Source organism: Schistocerca americana, chromosome 2 (assembly GCF_021461395.2).
Source record: "Schistocerca americana isolate TAMUIC-IGC-003095 chromosome 2, iqSchAmer2.1, whole genome shotgun sequence".
NCBI lineage: Eukaryota > Metazoa > Arthropoda > Insecta > Orthoptera > Acrididae > Schistocerca > Schistocerca americana.
Genome location: NC_060120.1, coordinates 1014406506 through 1014427119, shown reverse-complemented (window position 1 = coordinate 1014427119; position 20614 = coordinate 1014406506). Strand labels below are relative to the sequence as shown.

The following is a 20614-nucleotide window of genomic DNA, read 5'->3' as shown; positions in this document are numbered from 1 at the left end:
AAATACGCGCTGGACGAACTGTTGTTACAGACATTTTTGTGCTGTCGGCACGAAAGGAATCGCGCTGAGGCGTGCGAGTGCGTGAATTTTGGTTCATCCTACAGATGTAGGGGATATTCTATGAAGCATACTCAGGTTCCTTTTTCTCTTATGAAAATATATTATACAGCAAAAGAGCAGCTGGCCAAGAGGTGATTGAATATAACCTTGAAAAAGGAAAGCCCGACATAATGTCTGTAATGCTATACAACTATAAAGAAATAATACTGATACGTGTTTGAAAAGGAATTGATTTACTACCTGAAATTCAATGCTAAAATGTCTTGGCCTCCAAATCGGCAACATACTAAAATGGGAACTATACTTTCATAAATTGATCCACAAAGTCACTCCATCCTTCTCTCTGTTCAAAATTATTTATTACTTTCTTGTCCGAAAGACGCAAATGCCACCTTGTCTTGGGTATTGCAGTTAAGGTTACTGACTGTTCAAAAATAACCCAAAGGAATTGCATATTACCTAATGACTCTTTCTACAAATTATTGGAAGTTATTGACTTCCTGCTGATAAGTGCTACCACCATGGAAAGCAACTGCTGTTTTAAAGAAGTCTCCATTGTATGGTATATTATGTTATAATATATTGTATTATAATTATAGTAACAATAATAATGAGTTACAGATGAAAATAAAGAAAATAGAAAATGCAAATTAGTTAAAATAAACGAAGTTTGTTAAGTGAAACTATTAGTAATGTAAAAGAGAATAAAAGAATGATAGGAAGAGGAATGGAATAACAGGGCTAATTGTGTGCAATATATTTTACAATATTTCAAAATTGATTAATTAGATGTTAAACTTTATAAAATATGCATACCAGTCAGTCTTATTTTATTCAAACTGAGAATTCAACAATCAAACAAATCGAAGTCTGTATCCCTGAGAAAATGGTAAATTACATTCAACAATAATAAACTCAATGACAATAAAACCATTCCGAAAATCCAAATTAACTTTGCAACATTTAAAACACAGAAATACAAAAATATATCCGTGCCTTAAATATTAGGCTTGCCTTTCATGACATCCGCTTAAGGCTATGGAGATGATGAGCTAGAAAAATATCTTAACTGGAAGTGTTATAATAAATATCAGCCAGGACATGAACAAGATTCCATTGGTAGAATATTAGGGCATGCAATGGTTTTTCCTTAAGGCTGCGCCGTAACTGGTGACTGTGCTAATACAACATCATTGACTTAATCACATTATTTCGAAAAGCACACACCCAAACTACGTATAACTGCGGCGGGAGGAATCCAACAATACTCTATGGCAGAATCGTCGACAGTCGGATGTCCGTAGCGTCAAATCAGTGTGTGCCCCGGGCAGTACAGTTGCGCCCAATGTAGCACTATTGCTTTCTGTTTGCAGTCCAGTTTAGGAGAAGTAGAAACAATTAAAATAATTAAACATGCGCAACACAATACACTAAGGGATGTCTTAGAGGAAAAGAGCGATCGCCGAATAATTTCCATGTGTGTGTGTGTGTGTGTGTGTGTGTGTGTGTGTGTGTGTGTGTGCATTCCTAAGGGACCAATCTGTTGAGGTCATCGGTCCCTAGACTACATACTACTGAGACTAACTTAAACTTAACTCATGCTAAGAACAACACACACACCCATGCCCGAGAGAGGACTTGAACCTCCGGCGGGAGCGGCCGCGCAATCCGTGACATGGCGCCTCAAACCGGGCGGCCACTCCGCGCGGTGATTTTCCGTGGACGAACATATTCGTCCACCTTGACTAAGGCGAGGACAAGAGTGCCTTCGATTTCGGTGAATTGTTTTGATACGCACCGTCACCGGGGAAGTCGTGTTGAACGGTGCCGTGTCCATTACGGTGCAAATTAAATAATGCTGTGACCATTACAGTACGTGTTTCCTGTCTTATGAGTGTTTGTGGAAACGCCAAATTGTAATTGAAAATATGTCAGAAGTGTCATCTTGGAGAACAGGTGGATGGTCTGCATGCTTTCCCGTCGTTTTTACTGCTGAATACTGATAAATCATTTGATGTCGGTCACATTGTTGTTGTTGCTGTTGTTGCTACAGACCTCAGCCAAAACATTGGTTTGGTGTTGGACTCACACCAGTCTATCCTGTGCAACTCTCTTCGTCTCTGAATAGCTGTCACAACCTATACTCCTTTGAAACTTCTTTCTGTATTCCTGTCTAGGTCTTCTTCTGCAATTTTTACCCCAGATACTTCCCTCCATTACCAAACTGATGATTCCTTGATGCCTCAGGATGTATCGTATCAACAGATACCTATTTTTAGTCAGGATGTACCAGAATATTTTACCCAGTATTCGATTCAATACTTCCGTCATTCGTTACTCGCTCTCCCTATCCAATCACCATTCGTCTCTAGCACAACAATTTAAAAGCTTCTATTTCTTCTTGTCTCAACCGTTTACCGTTTACATTTCACTTCCATACAATGCTACACTCCAGAAAAATACCTCCAGAAAAGCTTTCCTAACATTCGATGATACGAAACTTCTCTCTTTCAGAAATGATTTCCTTGTTGTTCCCAGTCTGCATTTTCTATCCTCTCCACTTCTGTCACCATCAGTTATGTTACCGCCCAAATAGGGAAACTCGTCTACTACTTTTATTGTCTCAGCTCCTAATCTAATTCCATTAGCGTCGCCTGATTTAGTATGACTTCATTCCATTACCTCTGTTGCTGAAATTCATCTTATAAGCTCTTTTCAAGACATTATACACTCAGTTCAGCTGCTCCTCCAAGTCTAGTGCTGTGTGAGCGAGAATTACAATGTCATCAGCTAGTCTTAAAAATGTTTATTTCTTCTCTCTGAACTTCAGTTCTCTCTCCAAATTTTTCTTTGGTTTCCTTCACTTCTTGTTCATTATGCAGATTGAATAACATCATGGGGACGCTACAACATTTTCTCACTCCCTTCTCTACTGCTGAATTCTGCTCAGCTCCTTCGATTCTTACTGTAATGTAGTATGGTTTCTTTAGGAGCTCCAAATAACCATTCCCCCACTGCATTTTATCCTTGCTAGCTTCAGAATTTGCCAACGGCCTTGCCGCAATTGAAACGTGAGTTCTCGACGGATCACTGAAGTTAAGTGCTGTCGGACTTGGCTAGCACGTGTAGGCAAGTGGCGTGAACTCAGCCCTTATAAAGCCAGCTGAGGAGCTACTTGACTGAGAAGTCGCGTCTCCGGTCACAAAAACTGCCAACGGCCAGGAGAGAGGTGTGCTGACCACTTACGCCTCCATATCCGCAACCAGTGATTCCTATCGCCTGAGGACGGCTCGGCGATCGGTCGGTAACAATGGGGTTTCGGGACCCATTCAGGTGGAGTTTTGTATAGGTTCAGAATTTCAAAGATTCTAGTCGAATCAGCATTGTTAGTACCTTTCTATTGTGTATTATAAAAGTACGTTTCACTTTGCTTTAACCTAAATTCTTAAGATAACTCAGAGGGTTTAGCATTTGCCCGCGTGTTCCTAAATCTATTCGGAACCCAAACTGATCTGCCCTGACGTCAGCTTCTACCAGTTTTCTTCCATTCTTCTTTAAATAATTCATTTTAGCCTACTGCAGTCATGGTTCATTAAACTGATGGTTCGATAGTATTCACTAGGGCTGGGCAAACGATACTCGATATTTCTTGATACACCACAGCGTTCGATACAGTATCGATCATGTCCGAACAACCACGTGACAGTTGATTCACGAACTGCGAGTGCAAGGGACAGGGATGCGCGAGAAATAACTAACTAGCAACAACAATAAGCTATGGCCCTGTTTAAAATTATACAGTTTCATGCAACACTGGAGGAATTGGCATTAGATCCTACCACTGCACAAACTCCTACTGTCTTTGAACGAATTTACAGTACGAGTTTTCACACAGTACCGGTACGTACGTATATACGAACACTTATGCTGGTTTTTGAGTAAAGGTGACAAAGACGAAAATGTGGTCCTCCAAAAAATATTACTTGACTGAACCCAATACAATAATATCTTTGTTTATGAGAGATGGTTACGATGTTCCAAATAGACTGCAAATAAGTGATTTAATGGTTGTTGACATATTAGAGTAACAGGTAAAAAAGTTACCAGATTTTAATAAGTTTGAAAACAAGACGTCAAAATTCAGATGAATCAAACAAGAATTAAATGTTGAACAAACGAAATACATCATAATAAAGTGCCTGATATTTTTATCCCGAGAATGAGTGCCAAGATCCCTCTTGGAGATTGTAGCAATAGACGTCATTAGATTGCGGGACGACCGAAAGCTCAAGAATATGAGGGAGCCATTATTGCAATCTTTTATTTATTTATTAGTTGCCGTTGTACCACATTACCTGCACCCTGGAAGGTTATTTTAGTCAGCTTTTCATAGTTATTTTCATTATTACAATTAATACTGCATTAAAACACTCAGACAAGTCGTTGTGATGGTACCTACAGAAGATGAAACTTCCCCTTCAGAAATTCAGAATGACTGTGCTGGTAAACTTCTACGTTATTTGATTTTCAAACACCTGAGCAAAAAACGAACGTACTCACACAGTTAACTCTTTACTTATTCTGATCATCACTATTCTGAAACACATATTTTTTAGGGCAACGCAGTCTGCCTTTCAATAATCCCTACAAAAGAGTGGCCCTGACTGACAATAACCTATACCTTTCATGAATCACTTACCTCACAAAAATCTTCCTTAGTCGAACTACTGCAATACGGCGAGCGCCAACACTGCCAGCTAAATAAAAGATTCTAACTACTGAAGGCACTAACTACTGATAGTTGTAGTTAGCAAATGAAAGATTTTGATAGGGAACAAACAATGCATTTACCTTAATAGTGTTCAAAAGTCATTATACGAGGGTTATTCCAAAAGTAAGGTCCGATTGATTGCGAAATTGAAACCACAGTGAACATCAGAAATGTTTTACTTGTAACAATTAGCTACACCTTTCAGCTACTTCTCTACGTAGTCGCCGTTCTGACTTAGACTTTTGTCATAGCGTTGTACCAACTTTTCAATAGCCTCATCATAGAAGGCAGCCGCCAGTGCTTTCCGCCAATTCTCCACGCTGGCCTACACCTCGTTGTCTGTGTCAAAATGTTGTCTTCAAAGACAGCGGTTCATGTGACCAGAGATGAAACTCAGGGGGAGACAATTGCGGACTGTATTGTGGGTAATCTAACATTTCCATTTGAAAACGATGCAGGAGCATCTTCATTGCCCCTGCAGAATGCGGCTGAGAATTGTCGTGAAGACGAAACAGCACGACAGTTATGTAATGTTGGCTGCATAGCTTCAGGCGAAATTTCTCACCAGGCCCTCGTACTTGGCGGCAGACACTATTTTCTAGACATCTTTACGCACTCACTGCGAGCTCAGAAATGAGAAGAGCGACGTGATGCTAACTGGGGTTATACTAGAGACACTACCCAACACATCTGTGCAAAGCTTTATCGGATTTTCATAGTCGTTTCCATTTCGCGACCGATCGGACCTTACTTTTGGAATAACCCTCGTATATATATATATATATATATATATATATATATATATATATATATATATATATATATATATATATATGTTCATGACATCCAGTCTTACAAATTTCCTTTTTCTGACGGACACGCGTCCAGATCGTCCGATCTCAAAGCTCAAAACTCTGGCATCTCTCTCCCCACATCCACCACTGCTAGCGGCTCACCTCCAGCTGTCCAACGCTACGGGCTGTTCACATTCAACTGCTCAACACTACACAAGCGAATATTTGAACAATGAGTCCAACCAGCCACAGACTGCACACAGCGCAGTCAGCGATTTTCATATAGAGCACTTCGTGGTGTTACCAACATGAAAACCTAAACAGCCTACTTACGAAGTCACTAGATCGCAGGCCGATCAAAAGATGCAACAGAACCCGAGATTGCCCGAACTGTGACGTACTCTGTGCGGAAAGTTCAAGTCATGTTCCAACGCAGCGCTAGTATTCTCTACTGCCAACACCTGACTTCTCTCGGTTGCCACAGGACTCTGCGCTCAAGAGGACCACCCGTACGTGATCAGGGCCAACTACACGGGGTCGCGCGCGTCTCGCAACCCCGAGGCGCGGCTGTCCTACTTCCGCGAGGACGTGGGGCTGGCGTCGTACATGGCGTTCATGGGCCTGCAGTATATCGTGCCCTGGGTGAACGCCACCGAGTGCCCGTGGCCCGTGCTTCGGATGCGTGGAGACCTCTACTACTTCCTGCTGCGTAACCTGCTGGCGCGCTACGACCTGGAGAGGCTGTCCCATCACTTGCTGCCCGTCAGGCCAGTCGAACTGTGGGAGCCGGTCTCGGTAAGCACACCGCGTCATACTCGTGCAACTACACTTAAAAACTAGACTTTTCTTTATTGGCCACCACTTATTAAGTAGAAATTCGTCAATGGTATACAAGGAATTGTACAGGAGAAATGCTTTTAAATTACATTTACAACTTGCTTATCTATCTGTCAGACATTTTATGTTATTGAGTAACTGATCAAAAATTTTTGTTGGTGAATGTTGAACTCAGTCATTGACACCATTAATATTAGGTAGGTAATAGAGGTCAGTTGAAAAGATGAAAAATGGGAAGGCAGTTGGCCCAAACCAGATCCCCTCGGTAAAAAGGGAGCTGAGCTCCTTTGGGATTTAATGGAGAAGATTTGGCGACAGGAGGAGATGCCAGACGAGTGGAGAACTAACGTACTGATCCCAATATTTAAGGGGAATGGTAATGTGCGGGACTGCAGTAACTATAGAGGTATTAAATTGATGGCACACACAATGAAAATATGGGAAAGAGTTATAGAAGCAAAATTACGCAAGGAGACTGTGGTGTGTGAAGAACAGTTTGGGTTCAGGCCTGGAAGAGGAACAACTGATGCAATACATGCTTTAAGGCAGATAGTGGAGAGATACAGGGAGCTACAAGACGATCTACATATGGCTTTCATTGATTTGGAGAAAGCATATGAGTCCCAAGGAACGAAATATGGAGAAGAATGAGAGAGCAGTGCGTGCCAGAGAAGTGTGTGAGGTTAGTGAAGGAAATGTACAGAGGAGCAATGACACAGGTGAGAAGTAGTGCAGGCATGACAAAGGAGTTTCCAGTGAAATTGGGGTTGCATCAAGGGTATGCGCTTAGTCCCTGCCTCTTTGACCTGATTATGGATGTGATGGTGAAAGATGTGAAGAAGGAAGCGCTGTGGAATATGATGTTTGCGGATGATGTTGTTCTTTGTGAGCAGGGTATCGACAGACTTGAGGAAAAGCTGGAGGATTGGAGGAAGGCACTAGAAGAAAGAGGGATGAAAATTAGCAGGACAAAGTCAGAATATTTAGCACTGAACGATGTGCAGATGAGGTCTTGCAAGATCCAGGATGATGAGCTGAAATCGGTCTGCAAATTTAAATACCTGGGGTCATTCATACAGAGGGACGGAGGACGAGATACAACACCGAATAAATTGCGGTTGGAAGAACTGGAGGAAAATGAGTGGAGTGATGTGTGATAAGAAGGATGGAAGAAGGAAGAGGCAATGGATAGAGTACTATGGAGGAGAAGTATCCAGAAGAGCAACGCCGACCCTACGTGACGTGGGACAAGGCGACGATAAAGACGAAGAAGAGGTCATTTTTCACTCTAGTAGTAGGTATTGACATCACTCTTCTGAAATTTTGATGCATCTAAGCGAAATATGTATTTTGACGGCAAAGTTAAAATCGTAGCTCCTAGAAGAGGTACCTACATGACGCGAACACATTATTCTTGCTGCTAGCTTTTGTGCAATGAAAACTTTCTTTCGAGTGATAAGTCACCCAGAAAAATATTCTGTATTATTGAGTGGAAATATGCAAATATGTCAGGAGCCTGATACATTTGTTTCCAAGATTAGCAATTATATGAAGAGCAAGATAGGATGAACTTAACGGTTTGAGAATCTCATTAATATTCATATTTCTGTTACAGTTTTCGTTAATATGTACACTCAAAGATTTGGAACATTGTATCCTAGTTACTGACTCCTGCTCACGTGCTACATAACTTGCTGGTATGCCACTATTTGTTACACAGAGCTGAATAAAGTGTGCTTCTTCAAAACTTAGGGAGATACCATTTCCAGGGAACCACTTAATAATTCTTTGGAAAATATCATTTACTAACTCATCCATTGCTTCCCCTCTAATGAAATTTATTACATCGCCAATAACAACTGCAAAAATTACAAATTGGGCTTGTTGAATGTTAAATGGAAGACCATTCACTTATACAAGGAATAGGAGTGGACCCAATATTGAGCCCTGTGGGACTCCCTTGGTAATGGTGCCCCAGTCACTAAAATTTTCTGCCTTTCCAGCAATGTCTGAATTATTCAACACAACCTATGCATTCTTTGGTCAAGTGTGATTCAAACCAGCACTGTGAAAAGTCATCAGTTCCATAAAACCTGAGTTTTTCTATCATGATCTACACAATCAAAGACCTTGGAGACATCACAAAAAATACGAACTGGCGATGTATTACTATTTAAGGTTTGTACTGTCTGATGAGTGAATGTGTAAATACAATTCTCAGGTATGCAACCTTTTTGGAATCCAAACTGTGATATGCTAAGAAATTTGTTCCCACTTAAGAGTGTGACTATTCTTGACTTCATTACTTTTTCGAATATTTTGGAAAAATATGTAAGCACGGAAATTGCACTATAATTGTTTAAGTCTTCTTGTCACTTTTCTTATGAAGTCGTTTACTAATAGAATCTTTTAACCTGTCTGTAAAAATTCCATGTACCAGTGATGCATTACATATATCAGCAAGGACATTACTTATTCAGTTGCTACTAGTTCTCATAATTGTGATAGAAATTCCATCAACGAAATAAGAGCTTTTATTTTTTAGAATTTTTATATCTTTATTAATTTCATTGAATAATGTTGACGCTGCTTCTAGTTCCTTAATGTTTTGTGGAATGACGTTTTCAGTACAGTCTCTTGTTTCTTCAGTTGAACTATTTAATCCTGTGTTTGCTGCTATGTTTAGAAAGTGATGTTTAAAAGTACTTGCAGCTTGTGCTTTACCAGCCACAACAATGTCATTAAGTTTAATTGTTATGGAATATTGTACTATACTGAGTGGCTGTCCTATCTCCAAATTCTGGACATTTTAGTGACTTTGCTTACAATATTATAGTATTTTTGTATTATGCAACAAAAGTCAGATGTTGACTTACTCTAACTTTGCAAAGATTTTCCCTTCTTTTCTTACATGAGATTTTAATTCCTTTAGTTATCCACCATTTACCTATTGTTTTTTTATGTCTTTTATGGATCTTTTCGATGACTTTTTAGGAAAGCAACTTTAAAACATTGACAGAAATTTACCATGAAACAAATTGTGTTTGACATCAGCAGCTCTTTCTACATATATCTCATCCCACACAACCCCATTGAGCTTACTCTTGAAACACTGTATGCTGTCTCACTAACAAGCCTCACTGCTTTGTATGAATTTGCGCCCGCCTTCTAAGATGCATACTGTTTATCTCCATTAATTGTGCATGGTGATCAGATACTCAGTTAGCATTTGGGTAAACATTAATTGTTTCAGTCTGAGCACTGTCTATAAAAATGTTGTGAATCAGTGTACTACTATATTGCTAAACACAAGTTCACAAGTTGGAAAACTGACTACTGAAATTAGTTTGAAACGCTCAAATAATAGTGTAGCTCGTTTTCCATGTCTATATCTTTTAAGAAATCCGCATTGAAATCTCCACTAACTATTAACTTTTCTGCTTTCTGACAAGCAGCTCAATAATGCAACTAGATTTCCCAGAAATAGCTGAAAGTTTCCTAGAGGGGATCTGTAGACTGTTTCAATTATCAGACAAATATTCTGCAATACAATCGCACAAGAACATGCTTCTAGGATCTGATAAATATAAGATCTACCTGTGTCAATACTTTTGACTTTGTGTCCAACTTTTACATATTTGGCAACTCGTCCTTTTTCCATGCTATCCCTACATGAAAATCATGCAAGTCTATAATCCCTGATATTTAACTTTTCCATCCCACCGTTACAAAGGTATAATGATTGTCGATATTCCTCTGTATCAGCGCTAATTTCTAAAATTGTTTCATCTTTGTCATTTCGCGAGATGTGTGTGGGAGGAAGAAATATACAGGGTGTTACAAAAAGGTACGGCCAAACTTTCAGGAAACATTCCTCACACACAAAGAAAATATGTTATGTGGACATGTGTCCGGAAACGCTTACTTTCCATGTTAGAGCTCATTTTATTACTTCTCTTGAAATTACATTAATTATGGAATGGAAACACACAGCAACAGAACGTACCAGCGTGACTTCAAACACTTTGTTACAGGAAATGTCCTCCGTTGGCGAGGATACATGCATCCACCCTCCGTCGCATGGAATCCCTGATGCGCTGATGCAGCCCTGGAGAATGGCGTATTGTATCACAGCCGTCCACAATACGAGCACGATGAGTCTCTATATTTGGTACCGGGGTTGCGTAGACAAGAGCTTTCAAATGCCCCCATAAATGAAAGTCACGAGGGTTGAGGTCAGGAGAGCGTGGAGGCCATGGAATTGGTCCGCCTCTACCAATCCATCGGTCACCTAATCTGTTGTTGAGAAGCGTACGAACACTTCTACTGATATGCGCAGGAGCTCCATCGTGCATGAACCACATGTTGTGTCGTACTTGTAAAGGCACATGTTCTAGCAGTACAGGTAGAGTATCCTGTATGAAATCATGATAACTTGCTCCATTGAGCGTAAGTGGAAGAACATACTGACGAAACTAAAATGAGCTCTAACATGGAAATTAAGCGTTTCTGGACACATGTCCACATAACATCTTTTCTTTATTTGTGTGTGAGGAATGTTTCCTGAAAGTTTGGCTGTACCTTTTTGTAACACCCTGTATTACTTGATTCTTCCCGAAACTACTGAATCCAAATTTTAGTACCAAATCTCTGCGTGATGCACAACGCCTCTCTTTTGTCGTCTGTCACTGGAGTTTATCGAGCAGCTCTGGCGCCGACTAAACGATCCCATGACGAAAAGCATCGCTCTTCGTTGGATATGTCTTCCATGACTCCAACCTGGAAAGGATCCCAGACTGATGAACAATCTCAAGAATCGGTTGATCAAGTGGTTGCAAGCCATCTATTCGATGGATGAATTGCGTTTCCATAGGATTTTCCTATAAATGTCAGTCTGGCATCTTCTTTTCTTACTATCTGCTTTATGTGGTCATTCCACTTAAAGTCACTCTGTCTAGTTAGTTATTGCTAGATACTGTTTCCAGCATAATTATCAATGGTGTAGTTGTACAGTAGTGTATTTCTTTCATATGTCTGCACACTATGTTAAATTTATTTATGTTCAGGGTCAGCTACCAGTATCTGCACCATTCATCCATCCTCTGCTGGTCATTCGGCAAGTCGATACTGTCTTGTGGCGTTGTACTTTCTTGTAGACAACCGAATCATCTGCGAACAGTCTTAAAGAACTTCCGACACTGTTTACCAGATAATTTATGTACGCTGAAAATGGTAACGATGCTATCACACTCACTTAGGTTACTCCGGAAGTTACCTTTACATCTGTCGATTTTGTTCCGCTAAGAGCGACGTGTTGAGTTCTGTCTGCAAGGAAGCCCTGAATTCAGAATCAAATCTGGTGCGATACGCGGTACTCTAGTATTTTTTTCACTAGACAGCAGTGAGGGGCGATGCCAAATGCATTCCTGAAACCAAGGAATACAGTATCAATCTGAGTGCTGTTGTCTTCAGCGCTATGGATCTCATGGAGGACAACAGCGAGCTGAGTTTCCCAAGATCTCTGTTCGCAAATCTATTTTGATTTTTATAGAAAAGATTTTCATTCTCTAAAAACATCACAATTCTTTATCATAAATCATGTTCTAGAGTTATGCAACAGACTGAGGTAAACGATCGTTCTTTGGATCCTGTGCAGTTGCCAAATTGGTGAAATGTTTACTGCTCCATTACGCTCTCTCTTCCAAACAGTCCCAGAAATTTTGTGTGAGGTTAATATCGGGGGATTTAGTGGACCAGTCGACGTGTCTGAGCCTTCGTCAAACATGGAACGTGTGAACATGGCCGTTATCATCGTTGGAAAACAAAGCGACCACATCGCAAGCAGCGTGAAGATGTCGAAAGAAGGGCAACGCTGACTAATCGATAATGTTGACTAGTCGTCCTGACTCTTGTTCAGTAAACGCGATTGAGCGAGTCTAAGTCATGGTAAGAAACCCGCAAAATGTTACAAAACCACCATCCGTCTGACGCTCACACGCTGCGGGTTAAATAGTTCATTAGACTGAATCATTAACATAAGAGACAAAATCGCGTCCCATCCGCTTACACTACACGCCTTCAGGCGGCTAATGGCAAATTTCGATGCTGTTTGGTGCATTGATGGCACGCAGGTATAAGTGCGACTGTGAGTAATGTTCATTTTATACAGTTCCCTTTGGAGTGTTTTCCTGGAAAATGGTTGTAGTGGTATTGCATTCACTGACAGCACCAATTACTTCGAAACCAAATAGCATTAACAAGACGTAGCATACGTCTTTCATTGCTGTTGTTTAAGATCGTTTTACTACCACAGTTCTCGAAATTTGTTATTAGGGAGCGAGATCCACTTGACAGCTCGCGTTGATGAACAAAAAAATAGGGGAACCTCATTCATGGTGTGGTCGCAAGAGCACCAAAACGAGGTAGGTCCTGTCTGTCGTTCTGTCACTTTTCATGTACGCTATCTGAGCAGCAGTATCGGGACACACGTATGTAAGGCAGAATTGATAACTACATGTCACGAGAGGCTGACTCGCCGGTGTAAAAGAAGGTGTGGACAGACGTATTGTCACTAGAGGAACGCTTCACTCAAACTTCGTACTGGTTTCTTTGACATATTGATTTCCATTATTTTATTCTGTCGTATACTGCTGCTCCAGTTTCTGTAATAACATAAATTTTAGTGGCCTGAAAAAAGGCTTGTTGCGTACAGGTTCCAAAGCATCAGCTGAGCTGGATACAGGAACCTACGTCCCTACCAATTCACATTAAAAAGAAACCCAAATAATGACCACATACGGTATTCTGGCCGTGCCTACTATTCAAACACCACTGTTATGCTATTTCATTCCGTAACATCTCATTTCCTGCTTCCTCACAGACTCTTGTCTCATAATTTACACTGAATTGCAGGCATCCTACAGAGATCCACCCCGACACCAGCGACAATCGAAGCAGCTGCATAAGCAAACGAAGAGGCTCTGCTGAGTACCTGTAACCCTGCTCACCGACTGTGGCCGGCCGCAAACTTCTGTACACAATTAACAACTTCAGTGATTTATCGGGAATCCAGACTTGGCATTAAAGTCCTCTTACTTTTCTCTACAGATGAAGAAGTGCATGGACGGGCAACGACATGGGGTACATAATGCCGTTATTACGACGTGGACTGCCACGCATGTTTTGTAGAAGGGGTGTTGTTGTTGTGGTCTTCAGTCCGGAGACTGGTTTGATGCAGCTCTCCATGCTACTCTATCCTGTGCAAGCTTCTTCATCTCCCAGTACCTACTGCAACCTATACCTTTCTGAAACTGTTTGGTGTATTCATCTCTTGGTCTCCCTCTACGATTTTTACCCTCCGCGCTGCCGCCAATACTAAATTGGTGATCCCTTGATGCCTCAGAACATGTCCTACCAACCGATCCCTGCTTCTAGTCAAGTTGTGCAACAAATTTCCCTTCTCCCGAATTCTAGTCAATGCCTCCTCATTATTTATGTGATCCACCCATCTAATCTTCAGGATTCTTCTGTACCACCACATTTCTGAAGCTTCTAGTCTCTTCTTATCCAAACTATTTATCATCCACGTTTCGCTTCCATATATGACTACACTCCATACAAATGTTTTCAGAAACGACTTCCTGACACTAAAATTTATACTCGATGTTAACAAATTTCTCTTCTTCAGAAACGCTTTCCTTGCCATTGCCAGTCAACATTTTATATCCTCTCTACTTCTACCATCATTAGTTATTTTGTTCCTCAAATAGCAAAACTCAAATACTATTTTAAGTGTATCATTTCCTAATCTAATTCCCTAAGCATCATTCGATTTTATTCGACTACATTACATTATCCTCATTTTGCTTTTGTTGAAGTTCATCTTATATCCTTCTTTCAAGACACTGTCAATTCCGTTCAACTTCTCTTCCAGGTATTTTGTTGTCTCTGAGAGAATTACAATATCATCATCATCATCATCATCAACTAAAGACACTGCCTTATCGATTTAGCCACAGCCCTCTCTCCACTGTCATCCTCTTCAATTTTTCATACGATTTTATCCCCATATCTTCTTTGATGTTATTAAAATACGTTGCTCTTAGCCTGCCCCTTTGTTTTGTCCCTAAAACTTTTCCTTCAAATACATTCTTTAGGAACTGGTTGTGTCTCTTTACGTGCCCTATAATTTTTTATTTTCTTTTCCCTACATAATTCAGCAACGTTGTGTTCTCATTCACTTCTCTTAAGACCTGTTCATTACTTTTTCTATTTACTCAGCTTGTTATCGTCATTCTTCTCCGTATCCACATTTCCATTGATTCCAATCTCTTTTTCTCTGCCGTTGTTTCCTTTACTGCTTGCTCAATATACAGATTGAATAACATCGGGGATAGGCTACGACCCTGTCTCACTCCGTTCCCACCACTGCTCCCCTTTCATGCCCCTCGACACTTATAACTACCATTTGGTTTCTGTACAAATTGTAAATAGCCTTTCGCTCCCTGTATCTTACCGCTGCCACCTTCAGAATTTGAAGTGGAGTGTTCCAGTCAACATTGTCAAAAGCTTTCTCTAAGTCTACAAATGCTAGAAACGTAGGTTTGCCTTTCCTTAATCTTTCTTCTAAGATAAGTCGTAGGGTCAGTATTGCCTCACGTGCTCCAACATTTCTACGGAATCCAAACTGATCTTCCCCGAGGTCGGCTTCTACTAGTTTTTCCATTCGTCTATAAAGAATTCGTGTTAGTATTTGCAGACGTGACTTATTAAACTGATAGTTCGGTAATTTTCACATCTGTCAACACCTGCTTTCTTTGGGATTGGAATTATTATATTCTTCTTGAAATCTGAGGGTATTTCGCCTGTTTCATACATCTTGCTCACCAGATGATAGAGTTTTGTCAGGACTGGCTCTCCCACGGCCGTCAGTAGTTCCAATGGAATATTGTCTACTCCGGGGGCCTTGTTTCGACTCAGGTCTTTCAGTGCTCTGTCAAACTCTTCACGCAGTATCATATCTCCCATTTCATCTTCATCTAAATACTCTTCCATTTTCATAAAATTGTCCTCAAGTACATCGCCCTTGTATAGACCCTCTATATACTCCTTCCACCTTTCTGCTTTCCCTTCGTTGCTTAGAAGTGAGTTTCCATCTGAGCTCTTGATAGTCATACAAGTGGTCCTCTTTCCTCCAAAGGTCTCTTTAATTTTCCTGTAGGTAGTATCTATCTTACCCCTAGCGATATATGGCTCTACATCCTTACATTTGTCCTCCATCCATCCCTGATTAGCCATTTTCCACTTCTTGTCGATCTCATTTTTGAGACGTTTTGTATTCCTTTTTGCCTGGTTCATTTACTGCATGTTTGTATTTTCTCCATTCATCAATTAAATTCAATATCTCTTCTATTACCCAAGGATTTTTACCAGCTCTCGTCTTTTTACCAACTTGCTCCTCTGGTGCCGTCACTACTTCATCTGTCAAAGCTACCCATTCTTCTTCTACTGTGTTTCTTTGACCCATTCTTGTCAATCGTTCATCAATGCTCTGCCTAAAACTCTCTACAACCTCCGGTTCTCTCAGCTTATCCAGGTCCCATCTCACTAAGTACCCACGGTTTTGCAGTTTCTTCAGTTTTAATCTACAGTTCATAACCAATAGATTGTGGTCAGATTCCACATCTGCACCTGAAAATGTCTTACAATTTAAAACGTGGTTCCTAAATCTCTGTCTTACCATTATGTAATCTAGCTTAAACCTTCCAGTATCTCCAGGCCTCTTCCGTATATACAGTCTTCTTTCATGGTTCTTGAATCAAGTGTTAGTTATCATTAAGTTATGCTCTGTACAAAATTCTACGAGTCTGCTTCCTCTTTCATTCATTGCCCCATTCCATATTCACCTACTACGTTTCCTTCTCTTCCTGTTCCTACTGTAGAATTCCAGTCACCCATGACTATTAAATTTTTGTTTCCCTTCACTATCTGAATAATTTATTTTATCTCATCATATATTTCATCAATCTCTTCGTCATCTGCGGAGGTAGTATATAAACTTGCACTACTGTGTTACGCGTGGGCTTAGTATCTATCTCGACCACAGTAATGAGTTCACTATGCTGTTTATACTAGCTTACGCGCATTCCTATTTTTTATTCATTATTAAACCTACTCTTGCATTACCCCTATTTGAGTTTGTATTTATAACCCTGTATTCACCTGACCAGAAGTCTTGTTCCTCCTGCCACCGAACTTTACAAATTCCCACTATACCTAACTTTGGCCTATCCATTTCCCTTTTTATATTTTCTAACCTACCTGCCCAATTAAGGTATCTGACATTCCACGCTCCGATCCGTAGAACGCCAGTTTCATTTCTCCTAATAACGACGTCCTCCTGAGTCGTCCCCGCCCGGAGATCCGTATGGGGGACAATTTTACCTCCGGAATATTTTACCCAAGAGGACGCCATTATCATTTAACCATACATTAAAGCTGCATGCACTCAGGAAAAATTAGGGCTGCAGTTTCCGCTTGCTTTCAGCCTTTCGCAGTACCAGCACAGTAAGGCCGTTTTGGTTATTGTTACAAGGCCAGATCAGTTAATCATCCAGACTGTTGCCCCTGCAACTACTGAGAAGGCTGCTGCCCGTGTTCAGCAACCACACGTTTGTCTGGCCTCTCAACAGATACCCCTCCGTTGTGGTTACACCTACCGTACGGCTATCTGTATCGCTGAGGCACGCAAGCCTCCCCACGAACGGCAAGGTCCATGGTTCATGGTTCATTTGGGAAGGGGGTGGGGATAGAAGGGGTATGAAAGTGTGTGGTATGAAAGTGTGCTTCGGCTTTCACATCCCTTCGTAGAAATCTAGTTATACGTGGAGGTTCAAATGGTTCAAAAGGCTCTGAGCACTATGGGACTCAACTGCTGAGGTCATTAGTCCCCTAGAACTTAGAACTAGTTAAACCTAACTAACCTAAGGACATAACAAACATCCATGCCCGAGGCAGGATTCGAACCTGCGACCGTAGCGGTCTTGCGGTTCCAGACTGCAGCGCCTTTAACCGCACGGCCACTTCGGCCGGCATATACGTGGAGGCGCAATGAGAATACTGCCCAGGTAAATAATGTGGAATGGTTTTATTGAACCATTAAAGAAGTGAAGTCTCACTGCAGAGTTTTGAGTTGTATACTAGGAACGGAAATAATCATTCAGTGGCTGAAAGTCAAAACGAATAACAAAAGATTCAAGTCTAGATCCGCCAATAACAAGCTTGTGGAAATTCCGTACAGACTACTGTGGGTTCCTAGCAACTCGTCCCTTATAGGGTGCCAAAAGGATGCTGCTTTCTCGGATAGCCACACAACAATTCAAGCAAATCACATTAGTAGTTTTTATGACAATAAAGGAGCTTGACAATACTTATCTTCGGTTTACAAGAACGTGTCGGAAGCGATGGGCAACGTGCATACAATCTGTGTCCTCTGCTAAATACAATGTCCATGCAAATGATTAATGCGATGCACAAGTCTCAGTATAACAGTTAGGATGACGGCTCTACTAGTGTCCGCGTCTTCTACTCTACGAGTCTGCTAGTGGCGGTCTACTGTCGTCTGACCGAGGCTGGCAGGAGCGGCGCTTTTATTCTCTTCGTATAGAGGTCGCTCCTATCGTGGTACGGTCCTAGTCATCGTACTGCTGGCTGACGTCGTCTCACAGCCTTCTCTGCTACATCTACATCTACATCTACATTGATACTCCGCAAGCCACCCAACGGTGTGTGGCGGAGGGCACTTAACGTGCCACTGTCATTACCTCCCTTTCCTGTTCCAGTCGCGTATGGTTCGCGGGAAGAACGACTGTCTGAAAGCCTCCGTGCGCGCTCTAATCTCTCTAATTTTACATTCGTGATCTCCTCGGGAGGTATAAGTAGGGGGAAGCAATATATTCGATACCTCATCCAGAAACGCACCCTCTCGAAACCTGGCGAGCAAGCTACACCGCGATGCAGAGCGCCTCTCTTGCAGAGTCTGCCACTTGAGTTTATTAAACATCTCCGTAACGCTATCACGGTTACCAAATAACCCTGTGACGAAACGCGCCGCACTTCTTTGGATCTTCTCTATCTCCTCCGTCAGACCGATCTGGTACGGATCCCACACTGATGAGCAATACTCAAGTATAGGTCGAACGAGTGTTTTGTAAGCCACCTCCTTTGTTGATGGACTACATTTTCTAAGCACTCTCCCAATGAATCTCAACCTGGTACCCGCCTTACCAACAATTAATTTTATATGATCATTCCACTTCAAATCGTTCCGCACGCATACTCCCAGATATTTTACAGAAGTAACTGCTACCAGTGTTTGTTCCGCTATCATATAATCATACAATAAAGGATCCTTCTTTCTATGTATTCGCAATACATAGCTCTTGCGTTCTTCATCTTCGTGCCGGCGCTTGTGGTTAGGCTGGAACAAATACCACTTGGGATGTTCGGAAGTTAATCACACAATCAGTACTTAGGTGGCATAAGGCAAAATTCTGAAGAAGTAGGATCGCTAGCCTTAGTTACGTGCAGATTAGAAGATAACAACTGCAAGGCGACTATTCCGACGATGATTCCTTAGTGAGCTTCTGATTTGTGGGCTGCAGATGCTGCCGGCGCCTGGCGCAGAGGGATCGACGGAATAACTGATTCACTAGCTGACACCGAACTGTCGATTCGTGGTTGAGAGCCGGCTTAAATACTGTCACGATGCACGGATACAGGACGAGCTGTTGGCGAGCACTTCACGTGTTGCAGGAAAACAGTGCCCGCTGTCGCGGCGCCGATCTGTGCCGGCGGTGGACTTCGCACCTCTCACGGCGGCTGCAAGAGATAACGGGGCAAATAATCGTTGTCGATGTCCTTGTCCGGAATAGTCAGCAACACGAAGAACGAGCACGGATCCGTATTCGGCACGCAGGCGCGTGTTCCTGTCACGGTGGGCGACGCCTGATTCGTGGCCACCCCCGGGACACGAGTGTTATGCATGGTTGCAGGTTGCTGTCATGTAGGAGGTACACCACGTCTGCTGTGGGTAACAAAATTAAAGGCTCACATTTACGGAACACCATAACTCTCTCCTATTCAGTCGCATAAGTCTGAAATTCGAATCAAGGATACCTATAACCTTCCTCTGTAATAGTGAAAAAGCGTGGCGCACAGTGGTCACTATCAGGTTCGGCCATACTTCAATCAACAAGGTGTCTACACATGCAAGAAAAAGGCATCAGGTCAGAAGTTCACATGAGCTCTATAGTGGGTTAATGATGGGCACTAAACATCACCACAAATCTGAAACTTCCTGGCAGATTAAAACTGTGTGCCCGACCGAGACTCGAACTCGGGACCTTTGCCTTTCGCAGGCAAGTGCTCTACCAACTGAGCTACCGAAGCACGACTCACGGCCGGTACTCACAGCTTTACTTCTGCCGGTACCTCGTCTCCTACCTTCCAAACTTTACAGAAGCTCTCCTGCGAACCTTTCAGAACTAGCACTCCTGAAAGAAAGGATATTGCGGAGACATGGCTTAGCCACAGCCTGGGGGATGTTTCCAGAATGATATTTTCACTCTGCAGCGGAGTGTGCGCTGATATGAAACTTCCTGGCAGATTAAAACTGTGTGCCCGACCGAGACTCGAACTCGGGACCTTTGCCTTTCGCGGGCAGGAGAGCTTCTGTAAAGTTTGGAAGGTAGGAGACGAGGTACTGGCAGAAGTAAAGCTGTGAGTACCGGGCGTGAGTCGTGCTTCGGTAGCTCACTTGGTAGAGCACTTGCTCGGGAAAGGCAAAGGTCCAGAGTTCGAGTCTCGGTCGGGCACACAGTTTTAATCTGCCAGGAAGTTTCATATCAGCGCACACTCCGCTGCAGAGTGAAAATATCATTCTGGAAACATCCCCCAGCCTGTGGCTAAGCCATGTCTCCGCAATATCCTTTCTTTCAGGAGTGCTAGTTCTGAAAGGTTCGCAGGAGAGCTTCTGTAAAGTTTGGAAGGTAGGAGACGAGATACTGGCAGAAGTAAAGCTGTGAGTACCGGGCGTGAGTCGTGCTTCGGTAGCTCAGTTGGTAGAGCACTTGCCCGCGAAAGGCAAAGGTCC

At 42.0% G+C, this 20614-nt stretch overlaps 1 protein-coding gene across 1 annotated transcript in view; it reads left to right on the top strand.

Annotated features, from left to right (window-relative positions):
* LOC124596364 (allergen Cr-PI-like) overlaps positions 1–20614 on the top strand; it is a 127058-nt gene that overhangs the window by 32278 nt on the left and 74166 nt on the right. The window contains exon 5 of the mRNA XM_047135471.1: positions 6110–6420. Coding sequence (XP_046991427.1) covers positions 6110–6420 — 311 coding nt within the window. The remainder of the gene's footprint in view (positions 1–6109; positions 6421–20614) is intronic.